At 39.8% G+C, this 16,134-nt stretch overlaps 1 protein-coding gene across 1 annotated transcript; it reads left to right on the top strand.

Moving 5' to 3' along the window:
- Positions 1–111: 111 nt before the first annotated feature.
- On the top strand, positions 112–15,532 carry LOC135246219 (butyrophilin-like protein 2). Its single transcript, XM_064319737.1, is given in 8 exon segments — positions 112–247; positions 610–951; positions 1,202–1,549; positions 7,579–7,920; positions 8,171–8,518; positions 14,538–14,879; positions 15,130–15,255; positions 15,258–15,532. Coding segments are annotated over 8 exon segments (2,142 nt in total). The 5' UTR covers positions 112–180; the 3' UTR covers positions 15,485–15,532.
- Positions 15,533–16,134: the final 602 nt, after the last annotated feature.

Genomic DNA, 16,134 nt, shown 5'->3' with positions numbered 1-16,134 from the left:
ATAAACGAGGTAAAGGCGCGGCCATGGAAGTGAAAGTAAAAGTAAGAACATTTTTTATCGTGCGTTGTTAGAACGTGCGAGTAAGCAGCAGTTTTCATAATTCCTTTTTCAGAAGCCTACTTTACGTTTTTCGAGTATTAGCATAGTCACACAAAGTTTGTACAGACTTTCGTAGACCTCATGATGAAAATCAAGATGAGAGTTTTCTGTTGGGTTCTGTCGTTGTTCTGCGCTATCAGGACGGAAGGTAAACGGACTTTTCTCAGTAGTAGCCTACGGCAACAGCTGGTGTTTAAACGAAAAAAGTAGTATATGACATTTAAAAACAATTTTATGATGATTTCCGCATAAAGCATCTGTGCGTATAGTTTCCTATGGAATTAAAATCATTTTGATTGCTACATAATTATTACCGTAATAACTCAGTTTCGTTTTTAATTATGTTTGTGTTTACCAATATACTGATTTTATTGCTGTATGATTTTGACTCCATTTGCATTCTAGTTTAGATTTTGGTATTATAATTTATTCATTAAATAACGGATGCAACGGGATTTTTATGCTTTTTGCACGTATTGTGAAGGAATTTCAAACGGTCTTTGGTTCCAGGATTTGCAGTGGGGGCTCCTGCTATGCCCCTAGTTGTCCAGTTGGGGGCGTCTGTAACGTTGCCCTGCTCTGTGGATACCCCACTACCTCTGCATGAGCTGGAGGTGCAGTGGATGAGGGAGGATTCTGGATCCCTGGTGCATTTGTTCCAGGAAGGAGAGAGTAGGCCAGAATCACAGAGCCCAGCTTACAGCGGCAGGGCCGATTTTTTCTCTGAAGAAATCTCCAAAGGAAACTTCTCTCTGTTGCTTAGGAATGTCACTAGTGAAGACAAAGGACTGTACAAGTGTGTAGTTCACACTGTTCACGAGTCCAATGAAACAAAGGTGAAAATAGATATTGGTAAGTACCCCCAGCCCACTTGTCCCGATGCAAGTTCAGACAGCTTCGTTGTGGTTACATATTTGAAAAGTAATTTATTGCATGAAATTTGTTGGAAAACAAGCTGAATTTTCAGTTTCTATGAAAAATAGTCATTATGATAAAATGAACAGAAATTATTTGCTTACATGCATAGAGGAGCGTGAAGGTAGAATATACCACACCCTGTAAAAATGAAATACAAATGAAAAATGTAACTTGTATTTTTCAGAACGGCTGTTTGTGACTGGTGCAGACGTGCCAGTATTTGCATATGCTGATGAGGATGTGATTCTGAACTGCTCAGTGGACACCCATGTTCCTCTCAAAGAGTTAGAAGTAGAGTGGATAAAGACAAACGGGGAAATCTTGGTGCTGCTGTTTTCTGAGGGGGAGAACAGACCAGAGTCACAGCATGAGAGATTCAGGGGACGTGCTGAGTTCTTCACTGAGGAGATTCCCCAAGGAAACTTCTCTCTGAAACTGAGGGATGTAAAAACAGAAGACAAAGGAGAATTCATGTGTAAAGTCCATACAGACAGAGAATCAGTCAACGCAACGGTATGGCTACGAGAACTTGGTAAGTAACATGACCACACACAAACTCACTCCAAAATGTAGGCTACATTTACCAGATAAGGGGAAAACACAGAGAGTGTAGTGTTTTAATTTTGAAATAAGGATTTTTAAAAAATGATATATTAATGTTGTGAAAGACAACATTTTATCTTCAAGTATGTTTTGTCACTAATGTCTAACATTCAGATATTAATTATTAAAACAGCTGAGTCAGGCGATGAATCTATGCAAATGTCAGTCATTTTCTTTTAATCCATAAATCCAGTGTATCAAAAATACAAAATCTTCACAAAGTAATGTTCTTGTGCATATGTGCACAAGGACGGAGTGTAGCACAGTGGGTAAGGAACTGGGCTTGTAACCAAAAGGTCGCAGGTTCGATTCCCGGGTAAGGACACTGCCCTTGTACCCTTGAGCAAGGTACTTAACCTGCATTGCTTCAGTATATATCCAGCTGTATAAATGGATACAATGTAAAATGTTGTGTAAGTCGCTGTAGATGAGAGCATCTGCTAAATACCTGTAATGTAATGTAATGTTTTGGCTACCCCAGAAGTAATTCCTGATAAATTGGCTCAGGAACATCAAGAGGTGTTCCCAGTGTGTGCTGTTACTCAAGTCATGGCATGGGATGAAAAGAGTCGAAGCTTAATTAATGATCTTAGCTCAATCAATTAATCAATTATAGGTCAGCCAATGAGATTTACCAGATTGACAGTACCCACAATGCATTTTGAAGTATTTCTCTTTGCCAATTGGTACACAGAATTATAAAATCTCAAAACATCACTCATACCTTTCCTTGCTAATAGTGCTCCATGCTGAATAAATGTTTTTGCTTTGAGTTATCAGTGTTTCTCAACCCCTGGTCCTGGACCCACTGTGTATATAGATTTGTCATAGCCAATCCCTTGATCAATTAAAGTTCTTGAAAATGTGTTTGAAGGAGTGGCCCTTCAGTAGCTTGACAATTGTTTAATTGATAGAATTTGATTTTAATTGATTGTATTTATTGTTTAATTGATTATTTCATTGTTTAATTTGTTAATTTGAGAGAATTGAAAACCAACTGATTGGCTCAACTATTAAGTGTCTGTCAGTAAGGACAGGGAGAGGAAGGTGAGCCACTGATCATTTGTACTGCTGGTGCTTTTAAAATTAATTTAGTCCTTTTTACAAGTCTTGTTTTTCTCAGTTGTTTATAAGCGTTTTTAGTGTTCCACATCATTATCTGTATCTGTATCTGTTTAAGCAACAAAATTATCTGTATCTGTATCTGTATTCGGATAGAACACTGGAAGTCACGTTAAATCGGGCAAATGTTGTATTTTCTCACATAATATTTATTGGCAAGGCAATCGTTGTGCCTTCAAAGGATCAAATTGATTTAATATTGACATATAATTATGAAATATATTTCCACATCCTCATACTGTACTTTTCATCTCTCTCGCTTTTTAAAAAATTTTTTATTTTTAACTAAACTAAGTTTCACGAACTGTCTGAACCCCACCACCCCCCCCTTAACTGGGGGACATTGAACAATCAGAAACTGAAAAAAATGTTTCATAAATCGAAAGATTCCGTTTTGCACTGGAAATAGAAACTATTTACAGTAAAGATATATAGAAAAGTATCCTTCAGTTGAATAATTATGAATAATCTTAAATTCCAATGATGCTGCGTTCGCGTTTCTTAACGTTACTGCAGTTCGCTAGGGAAGCGTGAATTACGACTTTACAACAGTAATTACATAACTGTAATACATTAACTTTTTTTGCCTGTTTTATTTTATTTATTTTATTTATTTTTTCCCTACTGAACTAAGTTTGGATAGACTGCAACCATCCGAACCCCACCACCACCCCCCCTAAACTAGGGCGGGACACTGACCAGTCAGTTTGAACTAGGAAAATGAAGCTTTATAAATCAAGACAGTCTTTTAAACATTTTCTCACTGAACTCTTTTTGTAAGGCTATACCTCCCTAACATGGGTCAATGAATCATCAGTTAGCCAAGACCTATGGCTGATACACACAGCATACATCTTAAAAGGATGAATATTGACTGAAATACAAGGTAAAACGTCGTTTTTTTCAATATTTCAAATGGAGGAAATGAACACACAGCTAAAAACTACAGGTTCTAAGCTTCATTTTGATCTATAGGTTATGTGTGTTGGAAAGAAATCCAGCTGCTGTAACGGTACGGGTGCTGGGACCCAGGCGCAGAGTGGAAAAAAAAACACGAAACTCAAAAGGGAGAAAATTAACAAAGACTTTACTTACAGAAAATAAAGGCAAACAAACAGGGAACAGAAAAGGACACGAAGGGCAAAAACACAAACTCAAAAAATATCTAAATAAAACAGAAAACAAGAGGAACTCACAAACATGGGCAGGGCAGAACACAGGCAGGTAGAGGACAAGGGCAGGTCAAACAGAGCACAAGGGCAGGTCAAACAAAACACAGGCAGGTATAATCGGTCTGAAACATACGCAAGTTGGGAACAAACACAAGAAGGCAGGTACATGAAAGTCAGGAAACAAACACAAGGAACCAGCACCCGAGTCAAGGGAACAGAGAACTTAAATAGACAGGGGTAACAAGACACAGGTGAACTCAAAAAGCAATCAAACCAAAAGGAGGGGATAAGACACAGGTGGGAACAATGATGGGATAACGAGACAATGAAACAATCATACAATTAACAGGGGGGGAGCAGGACACAAAACAGAAGTGCCGCCATCTGGCGGCCCAACAAGGGAAACACAGACAGGAAAACAGGACCATGACAGCTGCCACACCAGGCTTTTGTCTCGCTAGCTCCCGCACCTGACACCTCCTCCTCCTCGATGCGAGAGTTTCCCTGAGTGATAGCCGGGAACGATCAGCCCACTGCCTGCTGTGCACTGACTCGGTGGGGGCGACTACAAAATATAGCGATCACATTTCAATAATATGTAGTCAATGAAACGACTAGTTAGTGAAATCAAAGTCCTATGTTGCAAACAGAATGGGTATCATCTTTTAATTAGAGGTTATCTAAATGAATCCGATCTCTTTTGCTAGCTAACTTTGTGCACATAGCAGCTGCAGGAGTTCCAGATATAGCTAGCAGCCGTGCATAACTGGTGCCGCCCCCTCTCTCTCTCTCTGTCCATGTAACGTTAAATAGAGGCTATGAGAACTCGACATGGAGCTGACTTTTTTAAAATTCTGAATCCGAATAATAACAAGCAACTTCAGGTAGAAGAAATATCTGTTTCCATCGCATTATTTGTGCTTTCCCGAATACCGTATTCGGATTCTGATTCACCCCAACTCTGCAGGGTAAGCAATGCTCTAAACGGGGGGAAAGGCGCACACACACACACATGCACCAACATACGCACACGCACATGTGCATATGCACACACACACTGAGTGAAAGCCTGCTGTGACATCAAACGGGGAAAACGCACGTGCCCACGCACGCGCGCACCTACACTAACACTGTATCGAGCCTAGTCTTGAAAATCCCCAGAGTTTCTGCCTCTACTACATGACCTGGCAGGCTATTCCACATATTGACTACTCTCTGTGTGAAACAATTCTCTTGAAGAGGTCTGAAGCATCCTATGTCTTTCCTCATAGATTTTATCTTTCCTACCAGGAATGAATTTTGTTGCTCTTCTTTGAAATTTTTCCAGAGCCTCTATATCTTTCTTGTAGTAGTGAACCTAATGTGAACCCCTTTACCGACCATGCAGCTGGGGGTTCGACTCCCACCGTGGCACCCTCTGTACTGTGACCCCATCTCCATCTGTAACCCTCACGGCTCTCCCCCGGTTTCAGGCTCTCCTTTAACCCTTTGAGGTGTGAGATGACAAATATGTGATTCTTAACTGAACGTTCAAATGCTGATGTAGCAATCACTACTATTATTTGTAAGTGATAGGTTTGAACAATTCAGTTCCTTCCTGCGTCTTAACCTCATCTGAACACACATTCCCACACTCACACTCTGTAACTGCTTCCCATTGTTAGAGACAAATGGTTACAAATACAGTTCAATTACTGTTTGTAAGGATATACAATAGCCACAGATCAAGGGGGTGTCACCGGCAGCAGGCGATTTGGGTGACCTCGGGAAGTCTGTTGGAATGTATATTCCTTCCTGGGAATGTTTACGCATGGCAATAACCACACCTCTCAAGAGTATACTTAAACCCTCACTTGTGACTGTCTCGTTGAGATTCCTACCAAGCGCTTGTTGTGGCACCGTGGCGAGTCTCCCTTTGCGCATCGTTTTAAAAATCTTTTCATTGGAAAGTGGTCCTCAGTGTGTTACTTCACCCTTCTCAACTTGGATCCGCACGGGAAAAGATTCCCAACAAAAGCAATGGAGTTCTAGAACACTGACTAGACCAAAAGTAGACCAAAAATCTACTCTTCAAAAGGATTGTAAATATAACTTCAAGCAGAAGATCCATACATCCATTATCTATACCCTCTTATCCTGAGCAGAGTAGCGGGGCCAAGCAGAATATATGTTGATAGAATTTCTTCCTTTTCAAATTTTTTTTTTTATTTTTTAAAAAGTGACCAGAATTGGGATTTTGCAGTAATGGGACATGCTTACAGATGCATTTAGGGCTTCTGAACTGGGGTGAAATGGGGAAAGGATAATTACTGTTTTTATTTATGTCATTCAAAACATTTTAAGTGAGAAAACGGTTGAAAAACTCAGCACCTCAGTAACTTGCAGTACCCATTTCCTGATAGTGTAATGGTAATATTATGCATGCATGGTTTTGCTGATGCATCAGATCTTTTTTTTGTCAAATTAGAGTAACTTTTGTGTAACTAGAGAATCACATTCTATCAGTTGGCTTTTTTGTGGTAGCAAGAAATGAATTAATCATTACTTAATTAAGTTAGTCAGATTAAGATGTAATGCATATGCATAACATTACAGGCATTTAGCAGACGCTCTTATCCAGAGCGACTTACACAACTTTTTACATAGCATCCATTTATACAGCTGGATATATACTGAAGCAATGCAGGTTAAGTACCTTGCTCAAGGGTACAACGGCAGTGTCCTTACCCGGGAATGGAACCTGCGACCTTTCGGTTACAAGCGCAGTTCCTTACCCACTGTGCCACACTCCGTCCTTGCACATATAGCAGTGATGCGTTGTGTCATGATTAAATAACAAAAGCTCAGCTGCTGTTGTCTGTCACAGGTTCAATAGACCCGAGTCACGTCATGTATTTAATTTGTGGCTTCGTCGCGTGATGTTGTACGAAGTGTCCACCTCGTTCTCAACCACAGGCGCACGCATCTATTTACATCATGCATTAAAACGTCTTGAGACAGTTAATAATTTTACATGCAAGTATTTTTATGCACTTTAGAGGGCGCTGTTGCAATAAACGAGGTAAAGGCGCGGCCATGGAAGTGAAAGTAAAAGTAAGAACATTTTTTTTATCGTGCGTTGTTAGAACGTGCGAGTAAGCAGCGTTTTCATAATTCCTTTTCAGAAGCCTACTTTACGTTTTTCGAGTATTAGCATAGTCACACAAAGTTTGTACAGACTTTCGTAGACCTCATGATGAAAATCAAGATGAGAGTTTTCTGTTGGGTTCTGTCGTTGTTCTGCGCTATCAGGACGGAAGGTAAACGGACTTTTCTCAGTAGTAGCCTACGGCAACAGCTGGTGTTTAAACGAAAAAAAGTAGTATATGACATTTAAAAACAATTTTATGATGATTTCCGCATAAAGCATCTGTGCGTATAGTTTCCTATGGAATTAAAATCATTTTGATTGCTACATAATTATTACCGTAATAACTCAGTTTCGTTTTTAATTATGTTTGTGTTTACCAATATACTGATTTTATTGCTGTATGATTTTGACTCCATTTGCATTCTAGTTTAGATTTTGGTATTATAATTTATTCATTAAATAAAACGGATGCAACGGGATTTTTATGCTTTTTGCACGTATTGTGAAGGAATTTCAAACGGTCTTTGGTTCCAGGATTTGCAGTGGGGGCTCCTGCTATGCCCCTAGTTGTCCAGTTGGGGGCGTCTGTAACGTTGCCCTGCTCTGTGGATACCCCACTACCTCTGCATGAGCTGGAGGTGCAGTGGATGAGGGAGGATTCTGGATCCCTGGTGCATTTGTTCCAGGAAGGAGAGAGTAGGCCAGAATCACAGAGCCCAGCTTACAGCGGCAGGGCCGATTTTTTCTCTGAAGAAATCTCCAAAGGAAACTTCTCTCTGTTGCTTAGGAATGTCACTAGTGAAGACAAAGGACTGTACAAGTGTGTAGTTCACACTGTTCACGAGTCCAATGAAACAAAGGTGAAAATAGATATTGGTAAGTACCCCCAGCCCACTTGTCCCGATGCAAGTTCAGACAGCTTCGTTGTGGTTACATATTTGAAAAGTAATTTATTGCATGAAATTTGTTGGAAAACAAGCTGAATTTTCAGTTTCTATGAAAAATAGTCATTATGATAAAATGAACAGAAATTATTTGCTTACATGCATAGAGGAGCGTGAAGGTAGAATATACCACACCCTGTAAAAATGAAATACAAATGAAAAATGTAACTTGTATTTTTCAGAACGGCTGTTTGTGACTGGTGCAGACGTGCCAGTATTTGCATATGCTGATGAGGATGTGATTCTGAACTGCTCAGTGGACACCCATGTTCCTCTCAAAGAGTTAGAAGTAGAGTGGATAAAGACAAACGGGGAAATCTTGGTGCTGCTGTTTTCTGAGGGGGAGAACAGACCAGAGTCACAGCATGAGAGATTCAGGGGACGTGCTGAGTTCTTCACTGAGGAGATTCCCCAAGGAAACTTCTCTCTGAAACTGAGGGATGTAAAAACAGAAGACAAAGGAGAATTCATGTGTAAAGTCCATACAGACAGAGAATCAGTCAACGCAACGGTATGGCTACGAGAACTTGGTAAGTAACATGACCACACACAAACTCACTCCAAAATGTAGGCTACATTTACCAGATAAGGGGAAAACACAGAGAGTGTAGTGTTTTAATTTTGAAATAAGGATTTTTTAAAAATGATGTTAATGTTGTGAAAGACAACATTTTATCTTCAAGTATGTTTTGTCACTAATGTCTAACATTCAGATATTAATTATTAAAACAGCTGAGTCAGGCGATGAATCTATGCAAATGTCAGTCATTTTCTTTTAATCCATAAATCCAGTGTATCAAAAATACAAAATCTTCACAAAGTAATGTTCTTGTGCATATGTGCACAAGGACGGAGTGTAGCACAGTGGGTAAGGAACTGGGCTTGTAACCAAAAGGTCGCAGGTTCGATTCCCGGGTAAGGACACTGCCCTTGTACCCTTGAGCAAGGTACTTAACCTGCATTGCTTCAGTATATATCCAGCTGTATAAATGGATACAATGTAAAATGTTGTGTAAGTCGCTGTAGATGAGAGCATCTGCTAAATACCTGTAATGTAATGTAATGTTTTGGCTACCCCAGAAGTAATTCCTGATAAATTGGCTCAGGAACATCAAGAGGTGTTCCCAGTGTGTGCTGTTACTCAAGTCATGGCATGGGATGAAAAGAGTCGAAGCTTAATTAATGATCTTAGCTCAATCAATTAATCAATTATAGGTCAGCCAATGAGATTTACCAGATTGACAGTACCCACAATGCATTTTGAAGTATTTCTCTTTGCCAATTGGTACACAGAATTATAAAATCTCAAAACATCACTCATACCTTTCCTTGCTAATAGTGCTCCATGCTGAATAAATGTTTTTGCTTTGAGTTATCAGTGTTTCTCAACCCTGGTCCTGGACCCACTGTGTATATAGATTTGTCATAGCCAATCCCTTGATCAATTAAAGTTCTTGAAAATGTGTTTGAAGGAGTGGCCCTTCAGTAGCTTGACAATTGTTTAATTGATAGAATTTGATTTTAATTGATTGTATTTATTGTTTAATTGATTATTTCATTGTTTAATTTGTTAATTTGAGAGAATTGAAAACCAACTGATTGGCTCAACTATTAAGTGTCTGTCAGTAAGGACAGGGAGAGGAAGGTGAGCCACTGATCATTTGTACTGCTGGTGCTTTTAAAATTAATTTAGTCCTTTTTACAAGTCTTGTTTTTCTCAGTTGTTTATAAGCGTTTTTAGTGTTCCACATCATTATCTGTATCTGTATCTGTTTAAGCAACAAAATTATCTGTATCTGTATCTGTATTCGGATAGAACACTGGAAGTCACGTTAAATCGGGCAAATGTTGTATTTTCTCACATAATATTTATTGGCAAGGCAATCGTTGTGCCTTCAAAGGATCAAATTGATTTAATATTGACATATAATTATGAAATATATTTCCACATCCTCATACTGTACTTTTCATCTCTCTCGCTTTTTAAAAAATTTTTATTTTTAACTAAACTAAGTTTCACGAACTGTCTGAACCCCACACCCCCCCTTAACTGGGGGACATTGAACAATCAGAAACTGAAAAAAATGTTTCATAAATCGAAAGATTCCGTTTTGCACTGGAAATAGAAACTATTTACAGTAAAGTATATAGAAAAGTATCCTTCAGTTGAATAATTATGAATAATCTTAAATTCCAATGATGCTGCGTTCGCGTTTCTTAACGTTACTGCAGTTCGCTAGGGAAGCGTGAATTACGACTTTACAACAGTAATTACATAACTGTAATACATTAACTTTTTTGCCTGTTTTATTTTATTTATTTTATTTATTTTTTCCCTACTGAACTAAGTTTGGATAGACTGCAACCATCCGAACCCACCACCACCCCCCCTAAACTAGGGCGGGACACTGACCAGTCAGTTTGAACTAGGAAAATGAAGCTTTATAAATCAAGACAGTCTTTTAAACATTTTCTCACTGAACTCTTTTTGTAAGGCTATACCTCCCTAACATGGGTCAATGAATCATCAGTTAGCCAAGACCTATGGCTGATACACACAGCATACATCTTAAAAGGATGAATATTGACTGAAATACAAGGTAAAACGTCGTTTTTTTCAATATTTCAAATGGAGGAAATGAACACACAGCTAAAAACTACAGGTTCTAAGCTTCATTTTGATCTATAGGTTATGTGTGTTGGAAAGAAATCCAGCTGCTGTAACGGTACGGGTGCTGGGACCCAGGCGCAGAATGGGAAAAAAAAACACGAAACTCAAAAGGGAGAAAATTAACAAAGACTTTACTTACAGAAAATAAAGGCAAACAAACAGGGAACAGAAAAGGACACGAAGGGCAAAAACACAAACTCAAAAAATATCTAAATAAAACAGAAAACAAGAGGAACTCACAAACATGGGCAGGGCAGAACACAGGCAGGTAGAGGACAAGGGCAGGTCAAACAGAGCACAAGGGCAGGTCAAACAAAACACAGGCAGGTATAATCGGTCTGAAACATACGCAAGTTGGGAACAAACACAAGAAGGCAGGTACATGAAAGTCAGGAAACAAACACAAGGAACCAGCACCCGAGTCAAGGGAACAGAGAACTTAAATAGACAGGGGTAACAAGACACAGGTGAACTCAAAAAGCAATCAAACCAAAAGGAGGGGATAAGACACAGGTGGGAACAATGATGGGATAACGAGACAATGAAACAATCATACAATTAACAGGGGGGGAGCAGGACACAAAACAGAAGTGCCGCCATCTGGCGGCCCAACAAGGGAAACACAGACAGGAAAACAGGACCATGACAGCTGCCACACCAGGCTTTTGTCTCGCTAGCTCCCGCACCTGACACCTCCTCCTCCTCGATGCGAGAGTTTCCCTGAGTGATAGCCGGGAACGATCAGCCCACTGCCTGCTGTGCACTGACTCGGTGGGGGCGACTACAAAATATAGCGATCACATTTCAATAATATGTAGTCAATGAAACGACTAGTTAGTGAAATCAAAGTCCTATGTTGCAAACAGAATGGGTATCATCTTTTAATTAGAGGTTATCTAAATGAATCCGATCTCTTTTGCTAGCTAACTTTGTGCACATAGCAGCTGCAGGAGTTCCAGATATAGCTAGCAGCCGTGCATAACTGGTGCCGCCCCCCTCTCTCTCTCTCTGTCCATGTAACGTTAAATAGAGGCTATGAGAACTCGACATGGAGCTGACTTTTTTAAAATTCTGAATCCGAATAATAACAAGCAACTTCAGGTAGAAGAAATATCTGTTTCCATCGCATTATTTGTGCTTTCCCGAATACCGTATTCGGATTCTGATTCACCCCAACTCTGCAGGGTAAGCAATGCTCTAAACGGGGGGAAAGGCGCACACACACACACATGCACCAACATACGCACACGCACATGTGCATATGCACACACACACTGAGTGAAAGCCTGCTGTGACATCAAACGGGAAAACGCACGTGCCCACGCACGCGCGCACCTACACTAACACTGTATCGAGCCTAGTCTTGAAAATCCCCAGAGTTTCTGCCTCTACTACATGACCTGGCAGGCTATTCCACATATTGACTACTCTCTGTGTGAAACAATTCTCTTGAAGAGGTCTGAAGCATCCTATGTCTTTCCTCATAGATTTTATCTTTCCTACCAGGAATGAATTTTGTTGCTCTTCTTTGAAATTTTTCCAGAGCCTCTATATCTTTCTTGTAGTAGTGAACCTAATGTGAACCCCTTTACCGACCATGCAGCTGGGGGTTCGACTCCCACCGTGGCACCCTCTGTACTGTGACCCCATCTCCATCTGTAACCCTCACGGCTCTCCCCCGGTTTCAGGCTCTCCTTTAACCCTTTGAGGTGTGAGATGACAAATATGTGATTCTTAACTGAACGTTCAAATGCTGATGTAGCAATCACTACTATTATTTGTAAGTGATAGGTTTGAACAATTCAGTTCCTTCCTGCGTCTTAACCTCATCTGAACACACATTCCCACACTCACACTCTGTAACTGCTTCCCATTGTTAGAGACAAATGGTTACAAATACAGTTCAATTACTGTTTGTAAGGATATACAATAGCCACAGATCAAGGGGGTGTCACCGGCAGCAGGCGATTTGGGTGACCTCGGGAAGTCTGTTGGAATGTATATTCCTTCCTGGGAATGTTTACGCATGGCAATAACCACACCTCTCAAGAGTATACTTAAACCCTCACTTGTGACTGTCTCGTTGAGATTCCTACCAAGCGCTTGTTGTGGCACCGTGGCGAGTCTCCCTTTGCGCATCGTTTTAAAAATCTTTTCATTGGAAAGTGGTCCTCAGTGTGTTACTTCACCCTTCTCAACTTGGATCCGCACGGGAAAAGATTCCCAACAAAAGCAATGGAGTTCTAGAACACTGACTAGACCAAAAGTAGACCAAAAATCTACTCTTCAAAAGGATTGTAAATATAACTTCAAGCAGAAGATCCATACATCCATTATCTATACCCTCTTATCCTGAGCAGAGTAGCGGGCCAAGCAGAATATATGTTGATAGAATTTCTTCCTTTTCAAATTTTTTTTTTTATTTTTTAAAAAGTGACCAGAATTGGGATTTTGCAGTAATGGGACATGCTTACAGATGCATTTAGGGCTTCTGAACTGGGGTGAAATGGGGAAAGGATAATTACTGTTTTTATTTATGTCATTCAAAACATTTTAAGTGAGAAAACGGTTGAAAAACTCAGCACCTCAGTAACTTGCAGTACCCATTTCCTGATAGTGTAATGGTAATATTATGCATGCATGGTTTTGCTGATGCATCAGATCTTTTTTTTGTCAAATTAGAGTAACTTTTGTGTAACTAGAGAATCACATTCTATCAGTTGGCTTTTTTGTGGTAGCAAGAAATGAATTAATCATTACTTAATTAAGTTAGTCAGATTAAGATGTAATGCATATGCATAACATTACAGGCATTTAGCAGACGCTCTTATCCAGAGCGACTTACACAACTTTTTACATAGCATCCATTTATACAGCTGGATATATACTGAAGCAATGCAGGTTAAGTACCTTGCTCAAGGGTACAACGGCAGTGTCCTTACCCGGGAATGGAACCTGCGACCTTTCGGTTACAAGCGCAGTTCCTTACCCACTGTGCCACACTCCGTCTTGCACATATAGCAGTGATGCGTTGTGTCATGATTAAATAACAAAAGCTCAGCTGCTGTTGTCTGTCACAGGTTCAATAGACCCGAGTCACGTCATGTATTTAATTTGTGGCTTCGTCGCGTGATGTTGTACGAAGTGTCCACCTCGTTCTCAACCACAGGCGCACGCATCTATTTACATCATGCATTAAAACGTCTTGAGACAGTTAATAATTTTACATGCAAGTATTTTTATGCACTTTAGAGGGCGCTGTTGCAATAAACGAGGTAAAGGCGCGGCCATGGAAGTGAAAGTAAAAGTAAGAACATTTTTTTTATCGTGCGTTGTTAGAACGTGCGAGTAAGCAGCGTTTTCATAATTCCTTTTCAGAAGCCTACTTTACGTTTTTCGAGTATTAGCATAGTCACACAAAGTTTGTACAGACTTTCGTAGACCTCATGATGAAAATCAAGATGAGAGTTTTCTGTTGGGTTCTGTCGTTGTTCTGCGCTATCAGGACGGAAGGTAAACGGACTTTTCTCAGTAGTAGCCTACGGCAACAGCTGGTGTTTAAACGAAAAAAAGTAGTATATGACATTTAAAAACAATTTTATGATGATTTCCGCATAAAGCATCTGTGCGTATAGTTTCCTATGGAATTAAAATCATTTTGATTGCTACATAATTATTACCGTAATAACTCAGTTTCGTTTTTAATTATGTTTGTGTTTACCAATATACTGATTTTATTGCTGTATGATTTTGACTCCATTTGCATTCTAGTTTAGATTTTGGTATTATAATTTATTCATTAAATAAAACGGATGCAACGGGATTTTTATGCTTTTTGCACGTATTGTGAAGGAATTTCAAACGGTCTTTGGTTCCAGGATTTGCAGTGGGGGCTCCTGCTATGCCCCTAGTTGTCCAGTTGGGGGCGTCTGTAACGTTGCCCTGCTCTGTGGATACCCCACTACCTCTGCATGAGCTGGAGGTGCAGTGGATGAGGGAGGATTCTGGATCCCTGGTGCATTTGTTCCAGGAAGGAGAGAGTAGGCCAGAATCACAGAGCCCAGCTTACAGCGGCAGGGCCGATTTTTTCTCTGAAGAAATCTCCAAAGGAAACTTCTCTCTGTTGCTTAGGAATGTCACTAGTGAAGACAAAGGACTGTACAAGTGTGTAGTTCACACTGTTCACGAGTCCAATGAAACAAAGGTGAAAATAGATATTGGTAAGTACCCCCAGCCCACTTGTCCCGATGCAATTTCAGACAGCTTCGTTGTGGTTACATATTTGAAAAGTAATTTATTGCATGAAATTTGTTGGAAAACAAGCTGAATTTTCAGTTTCTATGAAAAATAGTCATTATGATAAAATGAACAGAAATTATTTGCTTACATGCATAGAGGAGCGTGAAGGTAGAATATACCACACCCTGTAAAAATGAAATACAAATGAAAAATGTAACTTGTATTTTTCAGAACGGCTGTTTGTGACTGGTGCAGACGTGCCAGTATTTGCATATGCTGATGAGGATGTGATTCTGAACTGCTCAGTGGACACCCATGTTCCTCTCAAAGAGTTAGAAGTAGAGTGGATAAAGACAAACGGGAAATCTTGGTGCTGCTGTTTTCTGAGGGGGAGAACAGACCAGAGTCACAGCATGAGAGATTCAGGGGACGTGCTGAGTTCTTCACTGAGGAGATTCCCCAAGGAAACTTCTCTCTGAAACTGAGGGATGTAAAAACAGAAGACAAAGGAGAATTCATGTGTAAAGTCCATACAGACAGAGAATCAGTCAACGCAACGGTATGGCTACGAGAACTTGGTAAGTAACATGACCACACACAAACTCACTCCAAAATGTAGGCTACATTTACCAGATAAGGGGGAAACACAGAGAGTGTAGTGTTTTAATTTTGAAATAAGGATTTTTAAAAAATGATATATTAATGTTGTGAAAGACAACATTTTATCTTCAAGTATGTTTTGTCACTAATGTCTAACATTCAGATATTAATTATTAAAACAGCTGAGTCAGGCGATGAATCTATGCAAATGTCAGTCATTTTCTTTTAATCCATAAATCCAGTGTATCAAAAATACAAAATCTTCACAAAGTAATGTTCTTGTGCATATGTGCACAAGGACGGAGTGTAGCACAGTGGGTAAGGAACTGGGCTTGTAACCAAAAGGTCGCAGGTTCGATTCCCGGGTAAGGACACTGCCCTTGTACCCTTGAGCAAGGTACTTAACCTGCATTGCTTCAGTATATATCCAGCTGTATAAATGGATACAATGTAAAATGTTGTGTAAGTCGCTGTAGATGAGAGCATCTGCTAAATACCTGTAATGTAATGTAATGTTTTGGCTACCCCAGAAGTAATTCCTGATAAATTGGCTCAGGAACATCAAGAGGTGTTCCCAGTGTGTGCTGTTACTCAAGTCATGGCATGGGATGAAAAGAGTCGAAGCTTAATTAATGA

This window comes from Anguilla rostrata, unplaced genomic scaffold (assembly GCF_018555375.3).
Source record: "Anguilla rostrata isolate EN2019 unplaced genomic scaffold, ASM1855537v3 scaf0066, whole genome shotgun sequence".
In the NCBI taxonomy this organism is placed as follows: Eukaryota; Metazoa; Chordata; class Actinopteri; order Anguilliformes; family Anguillidae; genus Anguilla; species Anguilla rostrata.
The sequence above is the reverse complement of the archived record's forward strand: the minus strand, read 5'-3'. Positions and strand labels throughout refer to the sequence as shown.